Raw genomic sequence first — 24,040 nt, 5'->3', positions numbered from 1 at the left:
CCTAAACGTCAAGTGCATTTCACTCTGCCGTCCCCAGCCAAACACACTGCGTATAAATGTTTAATTAATTATAATAATTATAGATTGAGCAGGCAGATTATACGTAGTGAGCCCGCACGGACGGCCGGCCGGTCGCGCGACCAGGCTACATCTCATTAGTTGGTGTCTGCGTTGCCCTGCTGTGTACGGCACTCAGTTGCGTGAAATGTTGTCGGTCTGGCCGGGGCAACATATCGCCACGGGGTTTATCCAATAATATAACCAGCCTGTTTTTTAGCCGCTTCTTGCCTCGCACGACGGCGGTTTTTGTGGGCTGATTATGCATACACTCTCGAGGTGATGACACCTTTAATGCACGAATATTTTTCACATACGGAGCAAGCAAGAGATGATGTTCGAAAAAACAAGATACACCACTGCGAAACAATTGGACATAAAACAAACATTTAATTCCTGTCACAATGTATGTGCATTTACTGGCGCGGTCTCTGCTGGCACATTTTTAGTCCCGTCGAATTGAGATAATTAAATGCATATTTTTGACCGAGGCGAGTCTCTCCACATTGGCCGTGACTTTGGCTTGAAGCACGGCGTATGACTGCTTTGTCTCGCACGCTGTTGTCTTGCTGCTGAACAAGAGGGGATAGTGGCTGTGTGCCTGTCGCCCGGTTGAAGACACACGAGCTCGTGTCTGGAAACAAGGAAGATGACGAACCCTATTTTGGGAGGAGGCGGGACTGCACATCGGAGGATGTCAGAAGATTCAGACAGACAACTTGAAGGTTTGCTCTTGGTTTATTTATAGTTTTTATAATAAGCTATTAAAAAGGACAACCCTTAAAATGGCAACAATTCCTTCTAAACCATGTTTTCAAAGCCTCAACAACTTCAAATTGAAACCTTTGTCTCGTATTATAGCAGACGCTAGCTGTGCTATTTAGTTTCCTCATCTAATTGTGAAAAAATACACCTAATTCTTTTGATGAGGTCAAAAATGTTTTGAAGATTTTGCACATTTTAATATTTGTGTCAGTGGTCGCTTTAACTGTTCATATTGCAGGCAGTATAGAGCTGAAACCCTTGCAAATAGGCTATATCTCTTTTATGGAGAGATGAACTAAACCATAAGGGGCATTGCTTGGCAACAGACAGCTCATGATAGAGTGAAATGGAGAATTGGTGAGAAGGCTTTCCTCCAGTGCAGTGGAGTCAAATATAGGCTAGACAGATTTCAGCTCAAAGGAAAGATGCACTGTTTCTTTAAAGGTGCCGGTGTGGTGGTTCAGATATAACGCAAAATGTAGTGGTGGTCGGTAAAAAGGTGTCAACAAAACCAACAAATAAAACAATGACTTTGTCATCGTTTATGCACCCCCAACGTAGACCTCTCTGCATTGTTTCTATTGGAAGCATTTTTTGGGCCCTTTTCCTCAAACCAAACAAAAATGACATCCAGGAAATTAGAGCTATTAATATAGCTTAGGAATGGCCTTGTAGTAGAAAGAAATTTGTTGGCGTCTGGCATATAGGGAGGTTGGCTGCACCCATCGCATATTATTCACCCACTGAATGTAATTGTGCACACTGAGATACATAGACAGGGGTCCAATTTTATAGAGCTTTTTTAGAACAACTGGTATAACAAAATTCTAAGCGATATTTTCTCCATGAAATTTGGCCATGATCATACAAAGCAAAACATCGAACGTTTTTTGGCGAAAATACATGGCATTCATAGAGAGGCTGAGATTTTTACAATGACACTGTATCATCCCAAAGTAGCTAGTGGACTTCAACCACTAACTATAGCCAAACAAAACACCTCTCTAGGCGTGGGTTCAAGCACTACTTTGTCTCGCTCAAAGACAAATATTTACCAAGCTAGCTCTGCATGCAGTTATAGTGCGAGTTGATGCAGTATCGTTCATGTATCTCAAGTACATCCATGGCACGAATGAACTTTATGGTTCAGAATTTATGTCAAATTAATTTCCCAAAATCCTTTGACACACTACTCCCAAGAATAAAGCAGGCCTGTATGCTTCGTTTTTGAAAGGGCAGGGGCACCAAGGCATTTTCTCCGCGGTTAAGGGCACCCTATTGAGAACATTTTAAAGGAGCATTTCAAGACCAACAATGCTATGACGAGGGGGCATGGAGGCAATTGCCTTCATTTCCTCTGTGGCTTGATGTTAGAATAAACATCCACAAATCTCGAAAAGCCGGCAATGTTACTCCTAGTTTAATAAAATATGTGGCCACTAGAAAACCACACATATTTGTTTTTATGAACACCTAATGCACAGTGCCCCACAAAAAGGGGTGGAGATTACACCTGGTAATACTATAATATGAGGGCGTTGTAGTATGTTCATGTCAAAGAAGCTGCATATGGACATAACCCACAGGCATTTTTCTGTTTTGGTTCGTGCATTATTCAATCAATGACAGGATACTCTGGCGCACAGATTTAGCACTTCGGGCAATCCTACAAAAAGGCAGTAAGCTGTAAATTAAATTGTGCCTTTTGCTGGATGCAGGTACCCCAGTACTTTATTCGATGTTGTCGTGTTCTGGTTTGGAACCTCTATGCGGTAATTCAGAGAGGATTCGAACCTGCAACTTCGCGTTGAAGAGCAAGAGCAGATTTGTGTGGAATGTGTGCAGCCACCTTTTACACATGTATGGAAAGCCCACAATGTTAATAGGTTCAAGGCTGGCCTTAAAGACAAACCTTTCTTAATGTACTTTTCCCTCATCGGACCCAAGCACCCCCCCCCCCCCCCCTCGGAAATCATACTTGCGATATAGTGCAAGGGGGTTTGTGATAGCCCCAAAGTAATTCACATAACACTCTAGAAAGACTTTGTTGTAGCCTGATGCTATAGGTTCATTGCAATGTGCTGGCTGCAGACCTCCTATTCCATGAAAGACTTTGTGAGTTAATATCAAAGTGTACAAATTCATGGGTGAAATTATCTGCTGCTTTTTGAATACGTGGTAATCATAACTGCTTAAACCAGTACTGTTTATCATTACCTTTCTGGTATGTGAAGTTATAGGTTTTTAAACCGTATGGACTGTTGTTTTATTTTTTGAACGAACAGGGGCATGTTTCATGATCGGCCACCCGATACAAGTGGCCATTTTTTTTTTAAATAATTATAACTATCACTTAATTTCCTAAAAAGAAGTCACAATATAAAGTATAATCAAGTATAATAGGCATATTCCCTTTAAAGGTGATACAGTGACTGAGTATGGGATGATGTTTGATCGATATTTGTACTACATATTGTAAACAAGAGTGTGATATTAATTTAATGGCTGTCTGGATACAGCCTTGTATTTTCATTAGAACTCGATGATCCATGGTCAAACTACCATAGTTTGCTGCAGAATTGCTTGAGCGTCGATGTAAAAACATCATATTATATTATCCTCTCAAGAAGTAGTACGTTATAAAACAAAAGTATATTTTAAGACACTGGACACGTTTGGTAACTTGTGAAAGACCAGTATGCTCACTTAGTGTATCCCAGCATATTTTATGCATAAAATATTAAATCTGGAAAAAATTCGGCTCGCGCTCAGTTGGTCATCGAAATTGCAAGAAAACAATGAAAGAAACAACACAATTGAAGTGTGCTTTCAGATGCCTAGAAAGGGTTAATTGAGATTTAAATGTTAGTGAGGAACCTCTTTCTAAAAAAGGAAAACTGCGTTACTCTATAAAGCAGAGATTTGTTTCTTACAATGTTGTTTTACAGTGTGTTTAAAAAAATTCTTACAACTCTTTCGTTTGGTTAATATACTTTTGGATAATTATTATTAACGAACAGTTCCATAAGGCTTGGTTTCTTGCTATCTATATAGATAACTTAAACTCATATTGAAGGGGGCTTTCTTTATAATGGCTTCGTTTGACAGCGACGGTTTATTTGATGCAAAAAAAAACCGCTCGTAAATCGTGAAGATGAAATGAGATAGACTGAGTTTCCGTCAGTCAGACTATAAACCCTGACATCAAGGAAGACAAAACACCTGTTTTTAAAGAAACACTGCAGAGCAGGTGGATCAAATGAACGCTCTCTCTTAAAGGCACTGGATACCTTTGGATTGTCAAAGACCAGTATTCTCACTTGGTGTAGTCCATCATAATATGCATAAAATAACAACTCTGTGAACATTTGGCCTCAACTTTGGCCATCGAAGATGCAAGATAATAAATAAAGAAAACAACATTTTATTCACAAAATAATGTTTGTGCTTTCAGATGCCTAAAAAGAGCTTCAGGCCTAGTCAGAAGTTATTATTTTGAGAGAGATATCTACCTATTTCTCTAAAACTACGTTACTTTGTGGGGAGCCGTTTCTCACAGCAGCTCTCCATTGCTCATTGCCAAGTGATTTGTATGCTAACAATTATTTTGAGTATAATGTACCAATAGTATCCAGTGCCTTTAAATTCCCAGCTCAGAAGTCCAAGTCCGACAGCGTCTCTGGACTTAAAAACAATAAAACGCCAACCAACCAAACAATGATGAGAGTCAGTGTCAGTTTGAAAATGCCTTGCACGATTTGGGACTGGGAGCAACCTGACGATCGCGTGTTGCTGTTTTCTGCATTTTTGAATTAATTGGGGCTTTTGGCTGAATGCATGCGCTTGAATGATGAATCATCATCAGATACACTAGCGATTCTGTGTAGTGACTTATTCACGAAAATGGGCCTTTTCTATATTTTTTCACTAAAAACTTGAAATTTAATTCGATAGATGTAGGGAACAGATAGGCGAATAGTATTCTTCGGTTTGGATTGTCTTTAAGGCACTGCACATTGTAAATAATAACTCAAAATAATTGTTAGCAAGCATTACAAAAATCATTTGGCAATGTTGAAACCCTTCAGGTCTTAAGTCTTTTATTGTGCATCTGAAAGTGCACAAATTTATACAACAAGGGTGTTTTTTCTTTCTTTTGCAACTTCGATGACCACATTTACACAGGTTGGTTATGCATTTGTTGGGATCATCAAGTGAGAATACTGTATGGTCTTTAGCATTTGTACCAAAGGTGTCCAGTGCCTTTAAGATGTGACCGTCTTTAATAAGATCCCATCCCTACATCATGTCTACCTTCCTCTTCTGTATTATGAGCACATTCCTCTATCGCCTTATCGTCAAAGTTCCCTTCATGCCTGAGGGCCTGAGTGCTCTGCCACTTAAGACGATTTCACTGGTTGCATTTTATCAACAATTTTACAAATGAAATATATAAATGCACTCAATTCACATATGGAGGGTATGCCACTTTAGGTGATCGGGTACTTCTCCCAACATGAGAGGGCTTTCTGATCTTGATAAGTCTAATACTGTATCTACGTCCCCCAAAACCCCCGTTCTATGATCCATTTGAAACCAGCGGCGTAAACAACATCTTTGAGATTTTATCAACACTCATTCTAAAGGAGTTCTTTCAAAGTTCTTTAGCTTTTAGCCCTTAAAACACTAGTGATGACCGGTATATTCAAACTCATGGCACAAGTTCTATGTCACTGTTTCCTCTAAAGTGCAATGCCCCGAGGGATGCTAAAGTATTGATATCATATACTGGACCATTCCACACATCTGAGAGGGGAGGTTCGGGCCATACAGCTGCGGCTTGTGGAGGCTTTTGATTGAGGGGCTTATTTTTGTGACTCTTCGTGCACAAATTTAGCAAGATGTTACTGGTGCCCAATTTAAAAGAAAACATTCACACATTTTTAACGGATTTGTTTCCCTGAAAACAAGAAAATAATTCCTAATCCAACCGCCACATTTGATTTCATTCTGGCAAATAATGGTGTATTATTTGCCCAGATAATTAAATGAGTTTGGTGGGTGAAAAAGCTGCAGCGGCTGTTGACTTTGGTTTCATTTCAAACTAATGCGACAATTTGACATTACGTAAGTATTTATAAACAATACCCTTTCATATTTTTAAAGCCATTGGACCCTTTCGGTAAACAATGTTGTCCAAGGCCCACACTTTGTGTACCACAACTTCTATATGAAATAACAAACCTGTGAAAATTTAGGCTCAATCGTTCATCGGAGTCGGGAGAAAACAACGGAAAAACACACCCTTGTTTCCGCGCGTTTCACCGTGTCATGACATGTGTTTAACGAGAATTTATATTGTTTTGGGGTTTTCTCAAAAAGTAAAGCATTTCATGGACCAATATTTCAAGAGAAGTCTTTCACCATTGCCTTCTGTAAACCCTGTAAGTTATCTGTAAATCTGTGATTTTTTTTTTCTGAACCGAAAGGGTCCAATGGCTTTAAGATGGCGTTGCTACAAGGCACTATGATAAAATCCAATGCTTTATGCCTATACAATATAATGACCGATTGAGGCAAAAGTGAGGCCTTTTAAAATAATTCCCAGGCCGATTGCAGATGTGCAAAACCTTGATCTATACACACTCCCTTAGGGACTTTCCAACAATGTGCATGTAGATCCTATAGATGTCCATGCTGTTATAGATGTTGATATCTATGTTTCCATATGCTACATCTAGATTTGCGTAGCCTACGAACAGACTTCCGTGCTGTCTATCGATGTTCACGTTAAAAACATTTCCATGGGAATCTACATTTTCTATTTAGATTTTCATGCTATGTTAGCTAAATTTCCGTGCTATCTCTGATTTACCTAGTCTAGATTATCTATGGATAGGACCTATCTAGATTTCCTATTTATCTCGATTTCAATGCTATCTGGATTTTCTTATCTCGATTTCCATTCTTTCTAGATTTCATGCTATCTAGATTTCCAATGGGCCGGCCGATCTAGACCAATTCCGTGCTATATCTAGATGACCATGATCTACATTTTTTAGCTATATCATATGTCCATGTTTTCTTCTTCTTCTAGATGTCAATTCTATTACATCTCCAGATGACCATGCTGTCTAGATTTCCATGCTATACATAGATGACCATGCATCATGATGTCTAGGTTTCCATAGATTCCCAGTGCTTTGTAAATAAGTTCCACGAGCCTATATGTTTCCCATGCTTTATTTCCATGGTGTCAAATATTGATACAGTAAAGTATGAGAAACGTGTAAAACGGAATCAGAGGTAATAATAAATTATATATCATGCATTGGTAAATACAGTACATTACGTAGAATGGACTTCTCAATCGAAGACCAGACTTTGTCTGAGCTGACAGCCGTTGTCATGCGCATTAATGTAACCTTAAAATTCAGCTGGATGAAGCGACTGAATAATTATTATGATAAGCTTAAAGCGAGAGTACAAGGTTGTGACACCATCGATATGGCTTTAAGCCCCACCAATTCTGCATCACTTTACACGTCCATGTATACATAATAATGATTACTTATGTACATGTATAATGCCGTGTACCAATTTGACTGCGTCGCTAGATCGATACCATTAAAACTGTGGCAAAAACGTCTCATGCCCCGACGGTATAATCTGCAGTTTCATCAGCTACTTCAGGCGAGCGCTGTGATGTGGCGGGAATAAATGAACTATAAATACTGGCCCTGTGCTTGGAATGCCTTGGTGATCCCCAGGGTTCTATCTATGCAAGAATACCGCAGGGACACGTTGCAGGCGAGGCACAAACACCGGAAAGAAATAGATATGATGTATAGAAATTGAGATTCATATTGTGTGTATATATAGACCGTCTTTATGAATATCAAATCCAATCCATTTCATTCTAGCTGTTTATCTGAGAGTAAGTTATATGGGTGAAAGCCAAAATGCATGGTTATTAAACTTGTGCCCATTTGAATATATTAGAATACTCGCTTTAGGGTGTTTTACAATAGCACTTATACTTATCATATAAATCAGACGAGGGAGAACCGACTGTCTTACATTATGCGAAAGAGCTTTATCAGATTGTGCTAGAATATGGGTCATGTTCCTTGTCAACAAAAACAGCAGTGAATGATTCATTGCACTTAAAGTAACCAGACTATTTCTCGTTCAAGCCTCGGTTTGGTTTACACTGACTACAAGGGGGAAACAAAACCAAGATGGCGGCACCATACTTAAGGTATGCAGCGCCAATGTACACACCTCTAGACTGCACATTGGATGATGGAGTTTAGAATTTATGTTTGGACATGCTTGTTCATTTGCTGCTTATTGTTATTAGTACGTCATAGCATCTATAACCACCACTGTACTGCATCTTGATAAAAAGCCAATACTATCTGGAGTCGAAACCTCATCTTTAAGACCCCAATTCGCATCTCTGTTTAGAGGGGAAATGCCACTGCACGTTTGAGTAAATGAAAAGAATGCAAACCCTTCACCATGAGGCACTCTTAGAATCAATACCCCTTAAAACAGTCCATCTCCTTGGATTACTACCGTGTCATTATCCCCCCTTCGCTGTGACTATTGAATGGCCTGTAAGGGATACCGTACCTCGAGATGGCGTCCATTGATAAAATACGGCACTACTCTTTTGATATTATCTCAAATTTCCTTTTGTAATAAAATTGTTATCTAAAAGATTATTGAATGTGGCATATGGCATAATTCTCCTCGCACCTCGGGTCATAGATCTAGTAATAGCGCAGTTTCATTAAAAATTGAAAGAGTTCATTGGGGATCAAATTCGCAAGGAAAGTTGGGTATCAAATGAATACGTAATCTGTGACGTATTATTTATTAAAGGTATTAAGGATTAAAACACAATTGCTGTTTTTTTTTATAGAAACCACAAGAGAATGAAATTAACACCTAGGGTGTTAAAATAACACTAATGTAATTGACTTGGCAGTCATTAGAGTTATGCATAGTTTATGTATATTATGTTGGAATACCCCAAGTGAAAAAACTGGTCTTTGACAATTACCAAAGGTGATCAGTGCCTTAAAAAGTGAGTTGTAAGTTTAAATCTCTAAAGATCATGTTGTTAATTCAACTTCTAAATTGAGACGTATGGACGTGTTTTATTATCGTTCACGTCGCTTTGAAATAGGTTCATACCTTAATTCAGTATCCTTGCTCCTTTAATCCAACTGAACATTTACGAATTTAACAATTTGCTTTGGTTTTAATTGGAGGAGACCTGACGCTTTCACTAAGAAATTCAAGTTTCCGGCGATGGAGACAGTTAACCGGTTCCAATTTGAGACTTGTCTCCGGGTAAATCGTATACAGAAACCAAGCAGACAAAAGAGGGGATTTTTTTTATTACTCTTAGACCAAACCACTTTCGATAATTGAAAACTGTGCCAAACGTTCATTCATTTCGATGCATCTGCTCGGATAGAAATCTTTGTTGTATCCCTTGCTTGGATTAAGCTTGTAGATCATTTGCCAATTCCGACTTTCGTCAAGGAAACAAAATCAACTGTAACACAAGTTCTTTTGAACTGAAGTTATTAGACAGTGGCAGCGAACTAAAATACCAAACGGTTTTACTTGTGAATGGAGAGTCCCCACCCCCTTTGAAGGTTTTTTTTTAAATGGAAAGCCCACCCCTAAACTGGAATTTATGTGAATGGAAGAGCCCCACCCATAAAAAGGAACTATCGTGAATGGAAGAGCCCCACCCCAAACAGGAGTTTAGATCCCACCCCTATAAAAGGAACTATCGTGAATGAGGAAGAGCCCCACCCCTAAAAAGGTACTATGGAAGAGCCCTACCCTAAAAGGGGACAAAAAGCCCCACCCCTATAAAAGGAATTATGAATGGAAGAGCCCCACCCTTAAAAGGAACTACTAAGTGAATGGAAGAGTCCCACCCATAAAAAAAACTAAGAGCCACACCCATAAAAAGGAACTTAGAGCCCATAAAAAGGAACTATTTTGAATGAAAAAGCCCCACCCATAAAAAGACCTAATAGCCACACCCATTAAAGGAACTTAAAGCCCACCCATAAAAAGGAACTATTTTGAATGGCAGAGCCCCATCCTTAAAATAGGACTATCCCCACCCATAAAAAGGAACTATTGTGATTGGAAGAGCCCCACCCCTATAGAAAGGAACGAGGAAGAAGAATTGATGTAAATAAAATGCCTGCCTCGCTCTAGATAAACACAGTCGTGTATTTAATATTAGTTGAATGCCGAGTTGTTATGTCTCGGTCCCTGAAGAACTTATTCGCAATCCATTTGGGACAAAATCTAAGACAATCATTTACAGGGTTTGTTTATATAACCGAATTAGATGCAGGTTTTGTTTTAAGGCTTGTTTACTTACAAGGATTGAACTGTGGCAATGTCTCTAACATCATGATAGACGCAAGCCTCCTAATTGAAATAATAAAATTGAATTATTGTGATAACAGACTCAATTCATTAATAAAGCATATGAACAGGTTGAAGTGGCCGACGGCGTTTTCCAGTGAAAATTAATTAACATCTGTGTATACACAAATAAAAAGGGCTGTGTATTTGAAATCAATAATGTGCAACCATCATTGTTTTCAATGAAATACTGGTCTCTTACTGATTGTCAACACGCAAGTGAACTTTAATTGAAGTTTGGTAATTAACATATAGGCCGTGCCATGGATAATTTGGCATACTTTCACTCACAGAACCTTAAAGGTATAAACATGATTGGCAAAGAGAAAAATATAATTGTTTTGTTTTATTATGAAAGTGAAAGCTTAATTACCGATTATGAATATCACACTAGAACCGTTTTTCCCTGTGAAATATTTTCCTCTGAAATGAAGCCATTTTCGTGAAAAAAAAATATATAAAAAGTTGGTTTCTAAAAAAAAAAAAAAATTAAGGTAAATGGGTTTATGTTAATTGTACATGGTTGTTCACTGTAGTTTCTTTGACTCACGCCCAAACATCCACTTTGAGTTATTCCATTATAGTTTATAACACTTGGACATTGTCTGCGACCAACCTAGTATATACATTTCACACTCATACTCCTTGTCGTTGATAATGTTCAATCTTTTTATGCTAACATTCACAACTGCATCATTTATAGGGCTGTAACAAAACTCTTCAAGCCATTCACAAGGATGAATAATTTTGTCTTATTGTTGAATCTACGTAAAAAATGTCAATGTCGGAGGGGCGCAGATGAAGATTATCTGACAGTAAAGACCTATTGAAAGCGGCGTATGGATGACACTTTATATGTGCGATGGGGAGATATTTTTTGTACATGGATTTGCCTGGGGACGATTTCACAAAGAGCTAAGATTGATGTGTGAAGCAATCTTAAAGGCAATGTGTATACGTTTAGTAATCAACCTTAAAATTAATGGCAATGACAGCTTTTGGTCAGGCCTATCAGTTTCGATAGTATAAAGCATTTTTAGCACACTTTCAATTCGCACTAATGTTGTTATGCAGAAATTATGATATCGGTTTGTATGGCCACAATTTGAATCTAAGAAGCGTTACTGCCAGTAACGTTTCTCGGATTGTGTATATGGAATATTTCCGGCGATGTCTCAAAAACGCGGCCACCTTTTGAGATGAAATTTCATTATGTTGGTTTTATTATTTATAAGGATTAAAACAATCGAAGGTTTCCGAAAAACAAAGACATGCTTTCTCTTTAACTGTCATGCATAATGTGATGGTTAACTACAAATCACTGTGGTAACACCGACAACCGGTAAATCTTATTGCTTTTTTACCACGTGCGCCATTTTGTTTTTTGATTGCATTTCCTTCATGGAATTGAGGAAAGGTTGTTCATTAAAATACATATACAATCTGATTTGAATTTAGTGTGCCAATGGCTCTCTGGCTTGTGAATAAATAATTTAATAACCTGCTGCTGAAACTTAAAACAGTGATCGTCAGTCTTGACACGAATGCGTTAACTACTCTATGTCCACGACTCGTTAATCATTACAAAGGGCACCATATGGTGCAATGTTACTGCTCAGCGGAGCAATAAATGTTTGATTTAGGATCGTATGAAATCAATCGAAAACTGGATATGATCAGATGGTATAAAAAATACATTGACTCTGAAGAAAAACTTAAGTGCACATCAACATAAATTGTTTGTATTAATTGTTTATGCGATACATTAGTGGGATATTATCTAAAAGCAATGGACACGTTTGGTAACTGTCAAAGACATCATGTATTCCCACTAGGTGTATCTCAGCATTAAACGACAAATCTGTGGAAATTTGGGCTCAATTGGTCATCAAAGTTGCAAGAGGATAGTGCAAGAAAAAACACCTTTGTTGCATTACTTTGTGTGCTTTCAGATGAATAATAAAACGGCTTTAGCTGAAGTCTTTTATTATTTGAGTGCTGAGAAACTTCTTCTTTCTCAAACAATTAACAAACTATTAATTCAGAGGGAGCAGTTTCTCCATTGCTCGTTGCTATATAAGTAAGTTTTTATGCAAAAAAAATGTTTAAGTAATTACTAACGGTGTCTAGACCTTTAAAGTTATAAGATCAGAGATTGGTAACTACTAATAAATTTATGGCAGACAAATAGCTAATAACTGTTTGTGGCGCAAATTATTTTGAGAAACGATCCCCTTCGAAGTAATGTATAATGTATAATATTTTGTTTAACCCAAAAACTTTAATTCTGATTTCTGATGGTTGTTGTTAATTCGCGTATGCGGCGGTCAAAGATGCGGTAACGTTGTATCACATTTTGCTTGGTTTCCCAGCAAGCAGAAAAACTTTCACATGTGACTTATATCTTTTTATAATTGTGTCTCCAAAACTCATACCTTTAAAAGCATCTAATTATGGATTTGACAGCAGCTGTCTGAGTTGACTTTATTTATAAAATATTAATATTTCAGCGCCAGTCTTCAATGTCTAGTTTTTTTCTCCTGTCAATGTTGCCTCTTTATTATTAGTCTGCGTTTCATGCTCAATTTCAACACTAATTGATTTTGTGCAGTTCTGCTCTATTGGTCCTACTGTTTCCGCTCAGATGGTCGTCAATCATTTCTTATTTGTTCTGCTCAACTGCCTGGTACAATATTGCTCTTGCATTTTTGCTCAAAAATTATAAACATTCTTCGTTTTAGCATGACAGCCTAGTCACTGAAACTTTTAAGACCCAATGTTCATTATTTGTTTGACAGTAACATTTTACACTTTTTCGTAACGGTTTTTAATGGATGGCTGTGCGCACAGTAACCTTTTTTTTCTTTTTCCCGAAGCATTTCTAATTTAATGTTGTTTACATACTGTACTTTCTAAAGTGTTTTTTCCTCATACTCTTTGGGCATAATTTCTGCTTGTGGCAGGTAATAGAAATTTCAGACTGATGCAGTTATAAATATACAGGCATATATACTGACTCTGCAACTTGCCTGATGGGCAATCTTTGAAAACAATAGCAATGATGGAGAAAAAACAAAACAAGTTGGTTACTTTATTTTGCCCCATATACATTTTGGTTCACAAATGCACAAATTGCAGGCAACTCCCAGAGTTGAAAGAGAACGACACCCTTGGCCAAATTCAAACTTCTAAAAAGACATGAGTGTCGTACTGACGCGGTAGTGCTCGGTCTCAACAAAATACAGCAGCAACTGTTCCTAACATTGGTATATACACTTTCTGAGCATAATGATAATGTTGTGATCAATGCAGGCCGTGGGTATCAGATTTATGGACCATTTCTGCCACATGAGATTAACAGTATCGCATGGTTCAGCAATATATACTATCACCATAATGACAAAACATTACACTTTTCTGTTATATTGTTGTGACCCATGCGGGCCAGTGGGTATCGAATTTAGAACATTTCTGCCACATTAGGAAATGCAATACCCATGGTTCAGCTATATACTGACACCATGGTCTCTATCGATTGCCTTATCTAACAAGAAGGTCTTTTAACGAGTTGCCATGCGTACAAAAGAGCAATTCCTGCATTCGTTGTGCTATGTCCGTTGGGCATTGGCTAATCAGATACTCGTATGAGTCAGCCATTTCGACCAATCAGAGCGAACGTAGCCTGACAGCAGATACAGAATCTTTGTCATGAGTCAGCCATTTCGACCAATCAGTGTCACCGGAGCTGACAGCCGATCCATTCGGATTTTTCAATTTGACGACTTCTCAAGAAGTAAAACTGAAATTAATTATTACCACAGTCACGACGCAGAAAAAGCGTCTTAAACAATATCCAAAATCAATCTATACAAGGTAGACATTCACTGTTGTGAAACACCTTTGGGAATGTCCAATATACAATATTGAAAAAGCAACAATTGGTATTCGCTGTCCAAAATTCAATGTCAACGTAACTTTAACTGTCATCTAAAAAATTTGTGGTTTGTGTAATTACATGCTACATAATCAAGCTCGGCCTGCGAACAGCGTCTCTTGTCGCTGGACGAGCGAAGTTATGCTCACTCATGTACAAACATGTGAATGTCCAATATCTAATATTAAACTCACTTTACTGTCATCTAAAACAATGATGTTTTTGTTTGTGTGGTTTGTGAAAATTTGCATGTAATGCTATAGAATCAACCCAGGCCAGCGAACAGCGTCTCTTGTCGCTGGACGAGCGAAGTGATGCTCACTCATGTACAAACATGTGAATGTCCAATATCCAATATTAAACTCACTTTAATGTCATCTAAAACAATGATGTTTTTGTTTGTGTGGTTTGTGAAAATTTGCATGTAATGCTACAAAATCAAGCTCGGCCAGCGAACAGCGTCCAGCTTGTCGCAGGCCTACCCAAATGTCCGTAAGACATCTGCTGCAAATGCGCGACGTAACGGATTTGATTCGCACTGACGTGACATCGATTTCTCCGAGTAGAACTCAAAAGGCACTTAATTCTTGGGGCCTTTATAATGCACTGGTAAAACCCATAAAGCAGTGTAGGTTTGACTTGCATTAGGAATGTTCGTACCCAAGTGACATTACCGTACTTTATCTTGATTCAAAGACAGTACGAGGCTACCAGCCACAGCTTCACACACACGTGAAGACACCACACATTGAATTAAAACACAGTATGCAGATTGCTAGGTCATCATCATTGCTGTATTTACGTACTCAGAAATCTAGGTTCTACTTTATCTTGATTCAAAGACAGTACGAGGCTACCAGCCACAGCTTCACACACACATGAAGACACCACACACATTGAATTAAAACACAGTATGCAGATTGCTAGGTCATCATCAATGCTGTATTTACGTACTCAGAAATCAAGGTTCTACTTTATCTTGATTCAAAGACAGTACGAGGCTACCAGCCACAGCTTCACACACACATGAAGACACCACACACATTGAATTAAAACACAGTATGCAGATTGCTAGGTCATCATCAATGCTGTATTTACGTACTCAGAAATCAAGGTTCTACTTTATCTTGATTCAAAGACAGTACGAGGCTACCAGCCACAGCTTCACACACACATGAAGACACCACACACATTGAATTAAAACACAGTATGCAGATTGCTAGGTCATCATCGATGCTGTATTTACGTTCTCAGAAATCAAGGTTCTACTTTATCTTGATTCAAAGACAGTACGAGGCTACCAGCCACAGCTTCACACACACATGAAGACACCACACACATTGAATTAAAACACAGTATGCAGATTGCTAGGTCATCATCAATGCTGTATTTACGTTCTCAGAAATCAAGGTTCTACTTTATCTTGATTCAAAGACAGTACGAGGCTACCAGCCACAGCTTCACACACACATGAAGACACCACACATTGAATTAAAACACAGTATGCAGATTGCTAGGTCATCATCAATGCTGTATTTACGTATTCAGAAATCAAGGTTCTTTGAGGCGAGTGTGCCAAATTTAACAACTTACACAATTATTTGCATAATGCGCACGCCTTTGAGGTTGGCTATTTTTGAGGAAATAATCAACACGGTCAATCGTGAATTATTATTAGCATCGAGTGGCAATTTGGAACGTGACAAGTATACTCAAGTACTGTTTATGGTTTTGTATTTCAGTATATTCGGTTTTCGTCTACATGATTTTAGTTGTGACACTTAATCAGTGGCTTGTGTTTCAAATTCTTCCTGTCGATATCACATTGAAAATACATTCTTGTTTGAAAAATACTGTGCACGGATTTCCTAAGAAAATACAGTACCGTGCCGTACACTGTGTGTATGCATATACTCAAGTACGAAAATGTACAAGTTGAACATGTGATTAATAAGTATAGTAAATAAATAAATATATAATAAATAATTAAAGAGCTCACCCCCCCCCCCACCCCCATTAAAAAAAGGTAATGTCTGAGTGAGGTCACGTATGAAGGCGAGGGTTACACTTATCTTTGGACCCACATCAACTGTCACCAACAAAGATGTAGGTGTGGGTATCATCGACTCGGAGCTGGTATAGAGCAGAATCCACTACTAATTAATTCCAAATTGTTTTGTGAAGCAAATATTTATAAGTGTCTCAAGGCACAAGTGTCGTGACCGGGATTCGACACGACATCCAACTGCTGACAACACCTGTGAGTCCGGTGAACTAGACCACTCGGCCACGACACGCCAACACGCCACTGACCCATGGAAAGGTCATAGGTCATGACCCATGTCACCCGGAAGTTTTAGAGTCTGATCTCAGTTAAGCAATCATGTTCCATTATTTTTCAAAATGTTGATGTCAAACCATCTCCCGTCATAAACTTTGTATGTTCATTATTTGACACAAAGTAAAATAATAATATTCTGATTCAACTTGCCTGTTTTTCTTTTCTGCAGGGTCGAAGTGCTGCTGGGGTCTGTGCTGTGGGCCTGGTCTGGCTCTTGGCGTTGTGGCTTGCATCTATTTCATCCTTATTCTACCTGCAGGTGAACAAATGGAAATACTTTGTTTACAATTCGTCAATTCTTTAATTTATTAATACTGAAAACAAAACAAAAAACAAGACAAACTGCACCCCATCCAGGGGACTATTGTAGAAAACACAATTCATGCTGACATTTTAATATTTCCATTGTCTTAACCAAACCATCACTATAGTCAGCTCATAATGTCACGATATCCTTATAAGTTGTACCATATCACACGTTCCATAGAGGGGGTGTCAACTAACAGGGATCAGTGGTTTGGTTGAGGGGGGGGGGGGGGCAGGACAAAATTATGCCAGCATCCTCTTTGCCCATGTCAATTGTCAACAGAGATAAAACAAGGATTATAAAATTCATTGAAAGTGGGCAAACAAATAAGGTTCAATTAACACAGGCAATAGCAAAGACACCAAGACCGTTGACAAATCAAAAACCCTCCTTATGGAAAAACCCTGGAAGAAGCATTTGCGGCCAACGTACCACGTGGTAGCAGTGGGGGTGGGGGTGGGGTGCAACCAAGCAAGTCCCTCGTTTAAGGGTTTTCACATCGATGAAGCAAGTTGAGATAAAAAGTACATAATGTCCATGTAATCATTTTGTATTTTCTCTTATTCCCGTTCAGGACTGTTTCTGGCCATGGTAGGAGGCCCTAAGAGCACAGTACTCCTGTTGGCGGGACTTGGCTTTGTCTTCATTCCCTTTACTATTTTCTCAATCGGATGCTTCTGTTATCGTCGAAGGAAGAAAAGACGCCATGATGGTTACCAGACCCCATCGGCCAACTTTGTCCAACCTCCTACGCATGTGTAGAAGGATGACGTCTGCATCGCAAACTTGCGAAATCTTTGAGTTTATATCTTCTTGTTTGATTGTGAGCAGTCGACTCAGTACAATGCTAAACAACTCATAAAGTGCGGGAGCAACCACAAGGATTACTCTCAAAATAATGCAGGAGTGCACTCTGGCTCCCTTAGTACACCTAAAGGTGCAAATGGCTTTGGGATGGGTGTTGGGAATCTCCAAACCCACAGGTTGTCAGCAAGACAATGAAAGCTTGCTACCAAAAAACCCCAGGTGGATCCATTATACCAGAGGATTAGATCTGGGTATAGGTCTTTATATCTGAACAAGTATACATGAATGCAAATACTTTTACCCCTCGAAAACTACATAACTCTGGGACCTATGGTGGCCCTGACGGGACACAGCCAGTCATGAATATTTTTGCGACGTCGTGAATTTATTCACGACAAGTCGCGAATATTTTTACAACGTCGTGAATATTTTTGCGACGTCGTGAATTTATTCACGACAAGTAGCGAACTTTTTCACGACTAGTCGCGAATTTTTTCACGACAAGTCGCGAATTTTTTCACGACTAGTCGCGAACATTTTCATGACGTCGTGAATATTTCTGCGACTAGTCGCGAATATTTTTTCAGTAGCTTGAGTGTGTAATTACTGTATTCACGTTGACGGCTTAGTAAGACTAAGCTGAAAGCTGTCCCGTACGATGATGGATCCGGAGGAGAGTTCCGACTCTTGCAAATCGATGGTGGGTTATTTAAACAAAACTAATGTTGACGTATGGCCCTTACGGTAGGCCTACGAGGCCTGACGTTATAGTTTTACTAGTACTTTAGTAGGAGTAGGCTATCCTATGCTAGGCAATAAACGTTGGCACTTTCACTCTTCAGATAAAACATAACGTTATATGTCACCCGAGGTAAATTTTACAAACAACCCAATGATAAGTTTAATTATAATGTGTTGACAATTTCAGCAAATAAATTTGACAAATTTTACCTGAAACGTTAGAGCAATTTGCGTTGTTATTCCCAACTTGAAACGCGAGTTCGTTCCGTCACGGCAGGGTGCAACGCATCATGTAATCCCCACCAAGTTTAACTGAAAGATTAATCCTTTGGCATTCAGAATTATTTGGGTTCGGAGTAATTCAACCTTGAAAACCCCCGAAATATTGATGAAAATCAGACACTGTTTTTTCGAACTTCGATAACAATTCTACTGGATAAAACATGGGCCCCATACACATAGCTGAGTGGCTACAATCTTCATAGTTTGGCTCTCTACGCGTGCCGTGTAAAAATTACACACTCAAGCTACTGAAATAATATTTACGACTAGTCGCGAATTTATTCACGACTAGTCGCAGAATTATTCACGACGTCGTAAAAAATATTCGCAACTAGTCGTGAAAATATTCGCGACTAGTCGTGAAAATATTCGCGACGTCGCGAAAATATTCGCGACTTGTCGTGAATAAATATACGACGTCGCGAAAATATTCGCGACTAGTCGTGAAAATATTCGCGACGTCGCGAAAATATTCGCGACTGGCTGTGTCCCTTCAGGGCCACCATAGGGACCTGATCCCCCTCAAATTAAGTGAAACTACCCAGTGTAGGATATCAATGACTGCGACTCCCCTAGGATATTGCACTTTGGAGAACACCGTGCAATAAATATTAATGTGCCATAACTTAGTGTTAACCATCGCTCACTTTATGGGTTTTTAAAAAGACGCCGGTTGTGTGCGCTTCAACTGCCTGCGAGAGATGAACTTTCGACACTGAACAACCATTGCATTCGTGGGTGTAAAACGATGGCCACTAAATGCCTTTCTTATTGTGTGTGTGTGGTATTTAATGGTATCATCAGTGCATGTTTCTGCTTAATCTAGTGTAGGCTACGAGGGGAGCTGTATAGACGTACATTGTAAGTGTTGGTTTGAAGAGCGTACGTACATTGTACGTCATAAGTTACGTCAAGCATGGTTTGCAAGCGTCAATTTGTATCGTTACAACGAGCGTCGGTTTCCTTTGAGCAACTGCTATATTATTACGTGAGCGAAAAATTGTAAGTTGTTTTCACCGAGCTGTGTGAGAAGGTGAGGTTTGTAAAAATGGAAACATTCGTTGAAATAATGTATTGTATACTTTTGATTGAGGTACTTTCTCAAAGGGGTGTTTTCTTCTTCAGATTGTGAGTCATCAGTGTACCATGGAGGAATAAGATCCTCCATGATCATACAAAGTGAGATGAATTCTGAAACAGATTTGGAGACACCTCAATGACGTTTCTTTTAATACTTTTCAATTGGGGACTTTAAGGATGCTAGGTATCAACATACTTGGTAGGTAGAACCATTGGTCTTAGTAATGTGCGCATACTCAGAACTACGTAAACAGTTGGAAATGACCTGGTGAGTCTACTGCCACCTAGCGTTTCAAAGTCTCCCATTCATTGACTGGAAGATGGAAGGTTTGTGTATTTTGCAAAATGTATAATGTAAAGCTAATTTTGGTCTGCTAGTCAACCGTTTGGGTATGATAGGCTTATTATAGACATGGCTTAAACAAAACAACTTGCTCAGGCAATAAATTCCTGAAGCTTTGTAGCTTAGTGCCATTGCCGTTTTATTTATTTTTCAAACAGTTTTCGAGAGCAGTTATTTTCTTTTCGAGATCAATGACTACTTTTTAAAATAAAATTAACTGCTTTCCAAAAAACTGCTATTGGAGACAGAAAAAAACTGCTCTTCAGTGAAAATACAAATAACTTCTCTTGAAAATAAAAACAAGTGCTATCGAAAATAAAAAACTTGTTTTTTGAAACTAGCCGCTTTTGAAAGTACACTTAGCAATTGCACTATTGAGCTTTCGTAGTAAAATGTCTTGGCTATAATTTCTAGTAAAATCCATGTTACTTTAAATTGTAACTTTTTGCAGGAGGATAGATACAGGCTATAGCACAAAAATTTTCTGAAATTTCTCTTGCATATATTAGCATGACCTCTTTGCCAAGCCTGATAAATAATTAATGTGTTATTTTATATCCGTGGATGGTAATTTGTATATTTAAGCAAAGTTATTTATAGTGATATTTACATTTTGTAAACTTATCCCATGTCGACCTACAAAATTTATTCTGCCATGTAGTTTTGAAAATAATCTTCTACTGGAAAAAAAATTGATGTGGACAAACCAAATACATTCAACAACATTGATCCAGATAGGCTCATTTAAATAATACCAATGTGTAACTTGACGGGGGGGGGGGGGGGTGTAGCGTATACACAACTTTGACACTTGGGCTGTGACTGATGTTTCACAGAAAATATTAAAATCTTGAATTTCATTTAAAAATTTGGGCCAATTTAAATGAAGATTTTTTTTCCAAGTCTGATGGTCACAACTCCCCTCGACTTATATATTTTTGTTAGAGTGTACTCTGTTTTGAAATATTTACTGAAATAAAAATATAACACGTTTATACAATGAATTAACCTACAAATAGTGGCATAATAGTTCGTACATTCCACCCTTTATCCACAATATTTAGTATTATCATTATATCGATCCAATCGTTGTTCAATTAATGTTAGAACAACGTGTGAAAAATGTATAACGCATTTCATTAATTTTTTTAGATAATAACTTGTAACATAGAACAAGCACTCACTGTATTTATTGTGATACTGTCAAAATCAACGAGCTTTATTATTAAACAGCGCAGTGTGTAACTATTGAGTGTTGTATTGGTCCTTATTAATATTTCTTGTATGGCTTAAAAGACAGTGGACACTATTGGTAATTACTCAAAATTATCACCATAAAACCTTTCTTGATTACGAGTAATGGGGAGAGGTTGATAGTATAAAACTTTGTGAGAAACGGGTCCCACTGAAGTGACATAGTTTTCGAGAAAGAAGTAATTTTCCACGAATTTGATTTCGAGACCTCAAGTTTAGAGTTTGAGGCCTCGAAATCAAGCATCAGAAAGCACACAACTTTGTGTGACAAGAGTGGTTTTTTTCTTTCATTATTATCTTGCAACTTCGACGACCGATTGAGCTCAAATTTTCACAGGTTTGTTATATTATGCATATGTTGGGATACACCAACTGCACTGTTATTTCGGTTGTGTTAAATCTTACACAACTTGTGTAAAATTTTACACAACCCCTGTTTACTATATGAACCTAGCAACTGTTGTGTAAACGGTTTACACAACCCCAGTTGTGTAGTTTTTAAACAACAGTTGTGTGATAATTGTACACAATTATGTGTAAAAGGTTTTTACACAACTAGTTGTGTAAACGGTTTACACATTAATTGGTTAAAAATATTACACAACTTGTGTAAAATTTTACACAACCCCTGTTTACTATATGAACCTAGCAACTGTTGTGTAAACGGTTTACACAACCCCAGTTGTGTAGTTTTTAAACAACAGTTGTGTGATAAGTGTACACAATTATGTGTAAAAGATTTTTAACCAAGTAGCTGTGTAAACAGTTTACACAATAATTGGGTATACTTAATTACACATCATTTTGTAAAATTAAATTCTACAAAATTATGTGTATAGTACCAAATTAGCTATTATTGTGCAAACTTTTTACATAACAATCAGTTAATTTGTTTCCACAATTATAGTTGTTCACAATGTATTAATATTTAGTTGTGGAACGCCCATTTTTAAGCAAAGTGTAGACACATAATGAGAAAATAATTCAGCAACTTGTTTTTAACGATATTTAAATGAATTTTATTGGTCAAAACTGCACCAATCATACATTCATTCTTCACAAATGACAATAAAAATGTGCTGGTCACCAGCCAATATCGACCTCATGTTGACAAAATGGTCCAAGAGAGAACTTGGCAAAGGCCAAAATGCTTTGCGCAATAGCAGGTTTTTAATATTGCTTGTTAAACATGTTTTTCAAGAGCAACACGCTTTGTTGTGTCACTTAGACAAACTGTAATTTAGTTATAAAATGACGCAAAAAGGAATGCAACATGACAAACAAACTGTCCACTTTTCAAACATCCAGCTTCCCCTTGTAAATACTGTTTTGCAGTCAATTGTTCATTTTAAACTCTTCAATGAAACAAGTTCATCCACTCGGTCCATCCAGATAGTCATGTTGGTAGCTCCAGGGAGCTGGTTTTTGCTATTCTTCTTGCATTTCCTAACAGTATAGGCGTGTATTGAACAGTGTGGCTGATAGTTCATGATTGTTCTACATCCAGCAGTAGCACATAATAATCTCCATAGCTTGACGTTCAGAATCCAACTAGTACTCATCCTTAACTAATTAGTTTGTGCTGTAGCAAGTTCCACCAAGTGAGAAGGATGAATGGCAGTGGCTGGTGCTTCAATGCAGGAATGCTGATTATGTAGTGTTGGATATCTGTTACTACCACCCTGTTTAAAAAAGAAAGACAACTTTGAAATAGTCTGAATGAACAGATATTTAAAACACAGAATCAAGTAGCTGAAAGTAGGCCTACAAAAAAAAAACATGAGGGGCCACTAGTTAGTCCCACCAGCACGACTTTAGGTTAGGGCATATTTGTTTTTCTTCCAGTTGCTTTGCATTTTGTTCACAATGTACGTACGAGTCTAAAATTCCCTGCAATGTTTTGCAGTTAAAATTTCTTTGCATCATACCAAATAATTCCATATACCGAATAATAATTTTCAAGCCCTTATAAAAGCCCAAATAAATACTATTTTCAGCTAACTAAACAGTGTTTTGCAAGAACAATTTATGTCAAATCGTCAGAAGATATACAAACAAATGTCCATGAAAAATGTTCAAGCCTTCACACAATGCTGTGCATGTTAGACCATGGAGCGCTCCGAAACACACGCGGGTTGGCCGTGTGCGTGGTACACGGGGGGACTAAAAATCAATATTGTTATACATGTACTCTGAGTTGGAGATAGGTCGAGTTGACGAAATAGACATGATTGAATGATAGAACTAGTCGGAAAATACAGCAAAACTGACTTGAATAACTAATGTTAAAACTGTCAAACTTATTTTTAAAAGTGTCTGCATTGAATGACCAAACTTCTCATGGGTTGACCTCTCTCATGGGCCCAATATTGATCTGACTACGGAGGGTTAAAAATCTTATAGTTACATGCAAACTCTAAATTTTCGCTGCACAGTGTGCAGCGTTGTGACAATGGCCTTTACGATCCGCCATGTCCGCGTAACCCGTTGTCATCGACGAGGTAAAAACTTATAATTGTATGCTAATTTACCGAAAGCCAACTGACAGATACCCACACAAAATGGTCCTTATTACGGTACTCTTGGTTCAAACCAGTGAATTGTTATTTACTTACCGCCACAATGAACAAAATCTTCAAATCCCCGCTGCTTTTGTCG

General features: G+C 38.1%; 1 protein-coding gene across 1 annotated transcript; it reads left to right on the top strand.

Moving 5' to 3' along the window:
• The first annotated feature begins 175 nt into the window (after window positions 1-175).
• LOC139933999 (uncharacterized) lies at window positions 176-21,358 on the top strand. The gene is made up of 3 exons (XM_071928254.1): window positions 176-782; window positions 16,738-16,827; window positions 17,450-21,358. Exons 1-3 carry the CDS (start codon window positions 707-709, stop codon window positions 17,635-17,637), a joined length of 354 nt encoding a protein of 117 aa, XP_071784355.1. The 5' UTR covers window positions 176-706; the 3' UTR covers window positions 17,638-21,358.
• The last annotated feature ends 2,682 nt before the right edge of the window (window positions 21,359-24,040 follow it).

Source organism: Asterias amurensis, chromosome 2 (assembly GCF_032118995.1).
Source record: "Asterias amurensis chromosome 2, ASM3211899v1".
In the NCBI taxonomy this organism is placed as follows: Eukaryota; Metazoa; Echinodermata; class Asteroidea; order Forcipulatida; family Asteriidae; genus Asterias; species Asterias amurensis.
The sequence above is the reverse complement of the archived record's forward strand: the minus strand, read 5'-3'. Positions and strand labels throughout refer to the sequence as shown.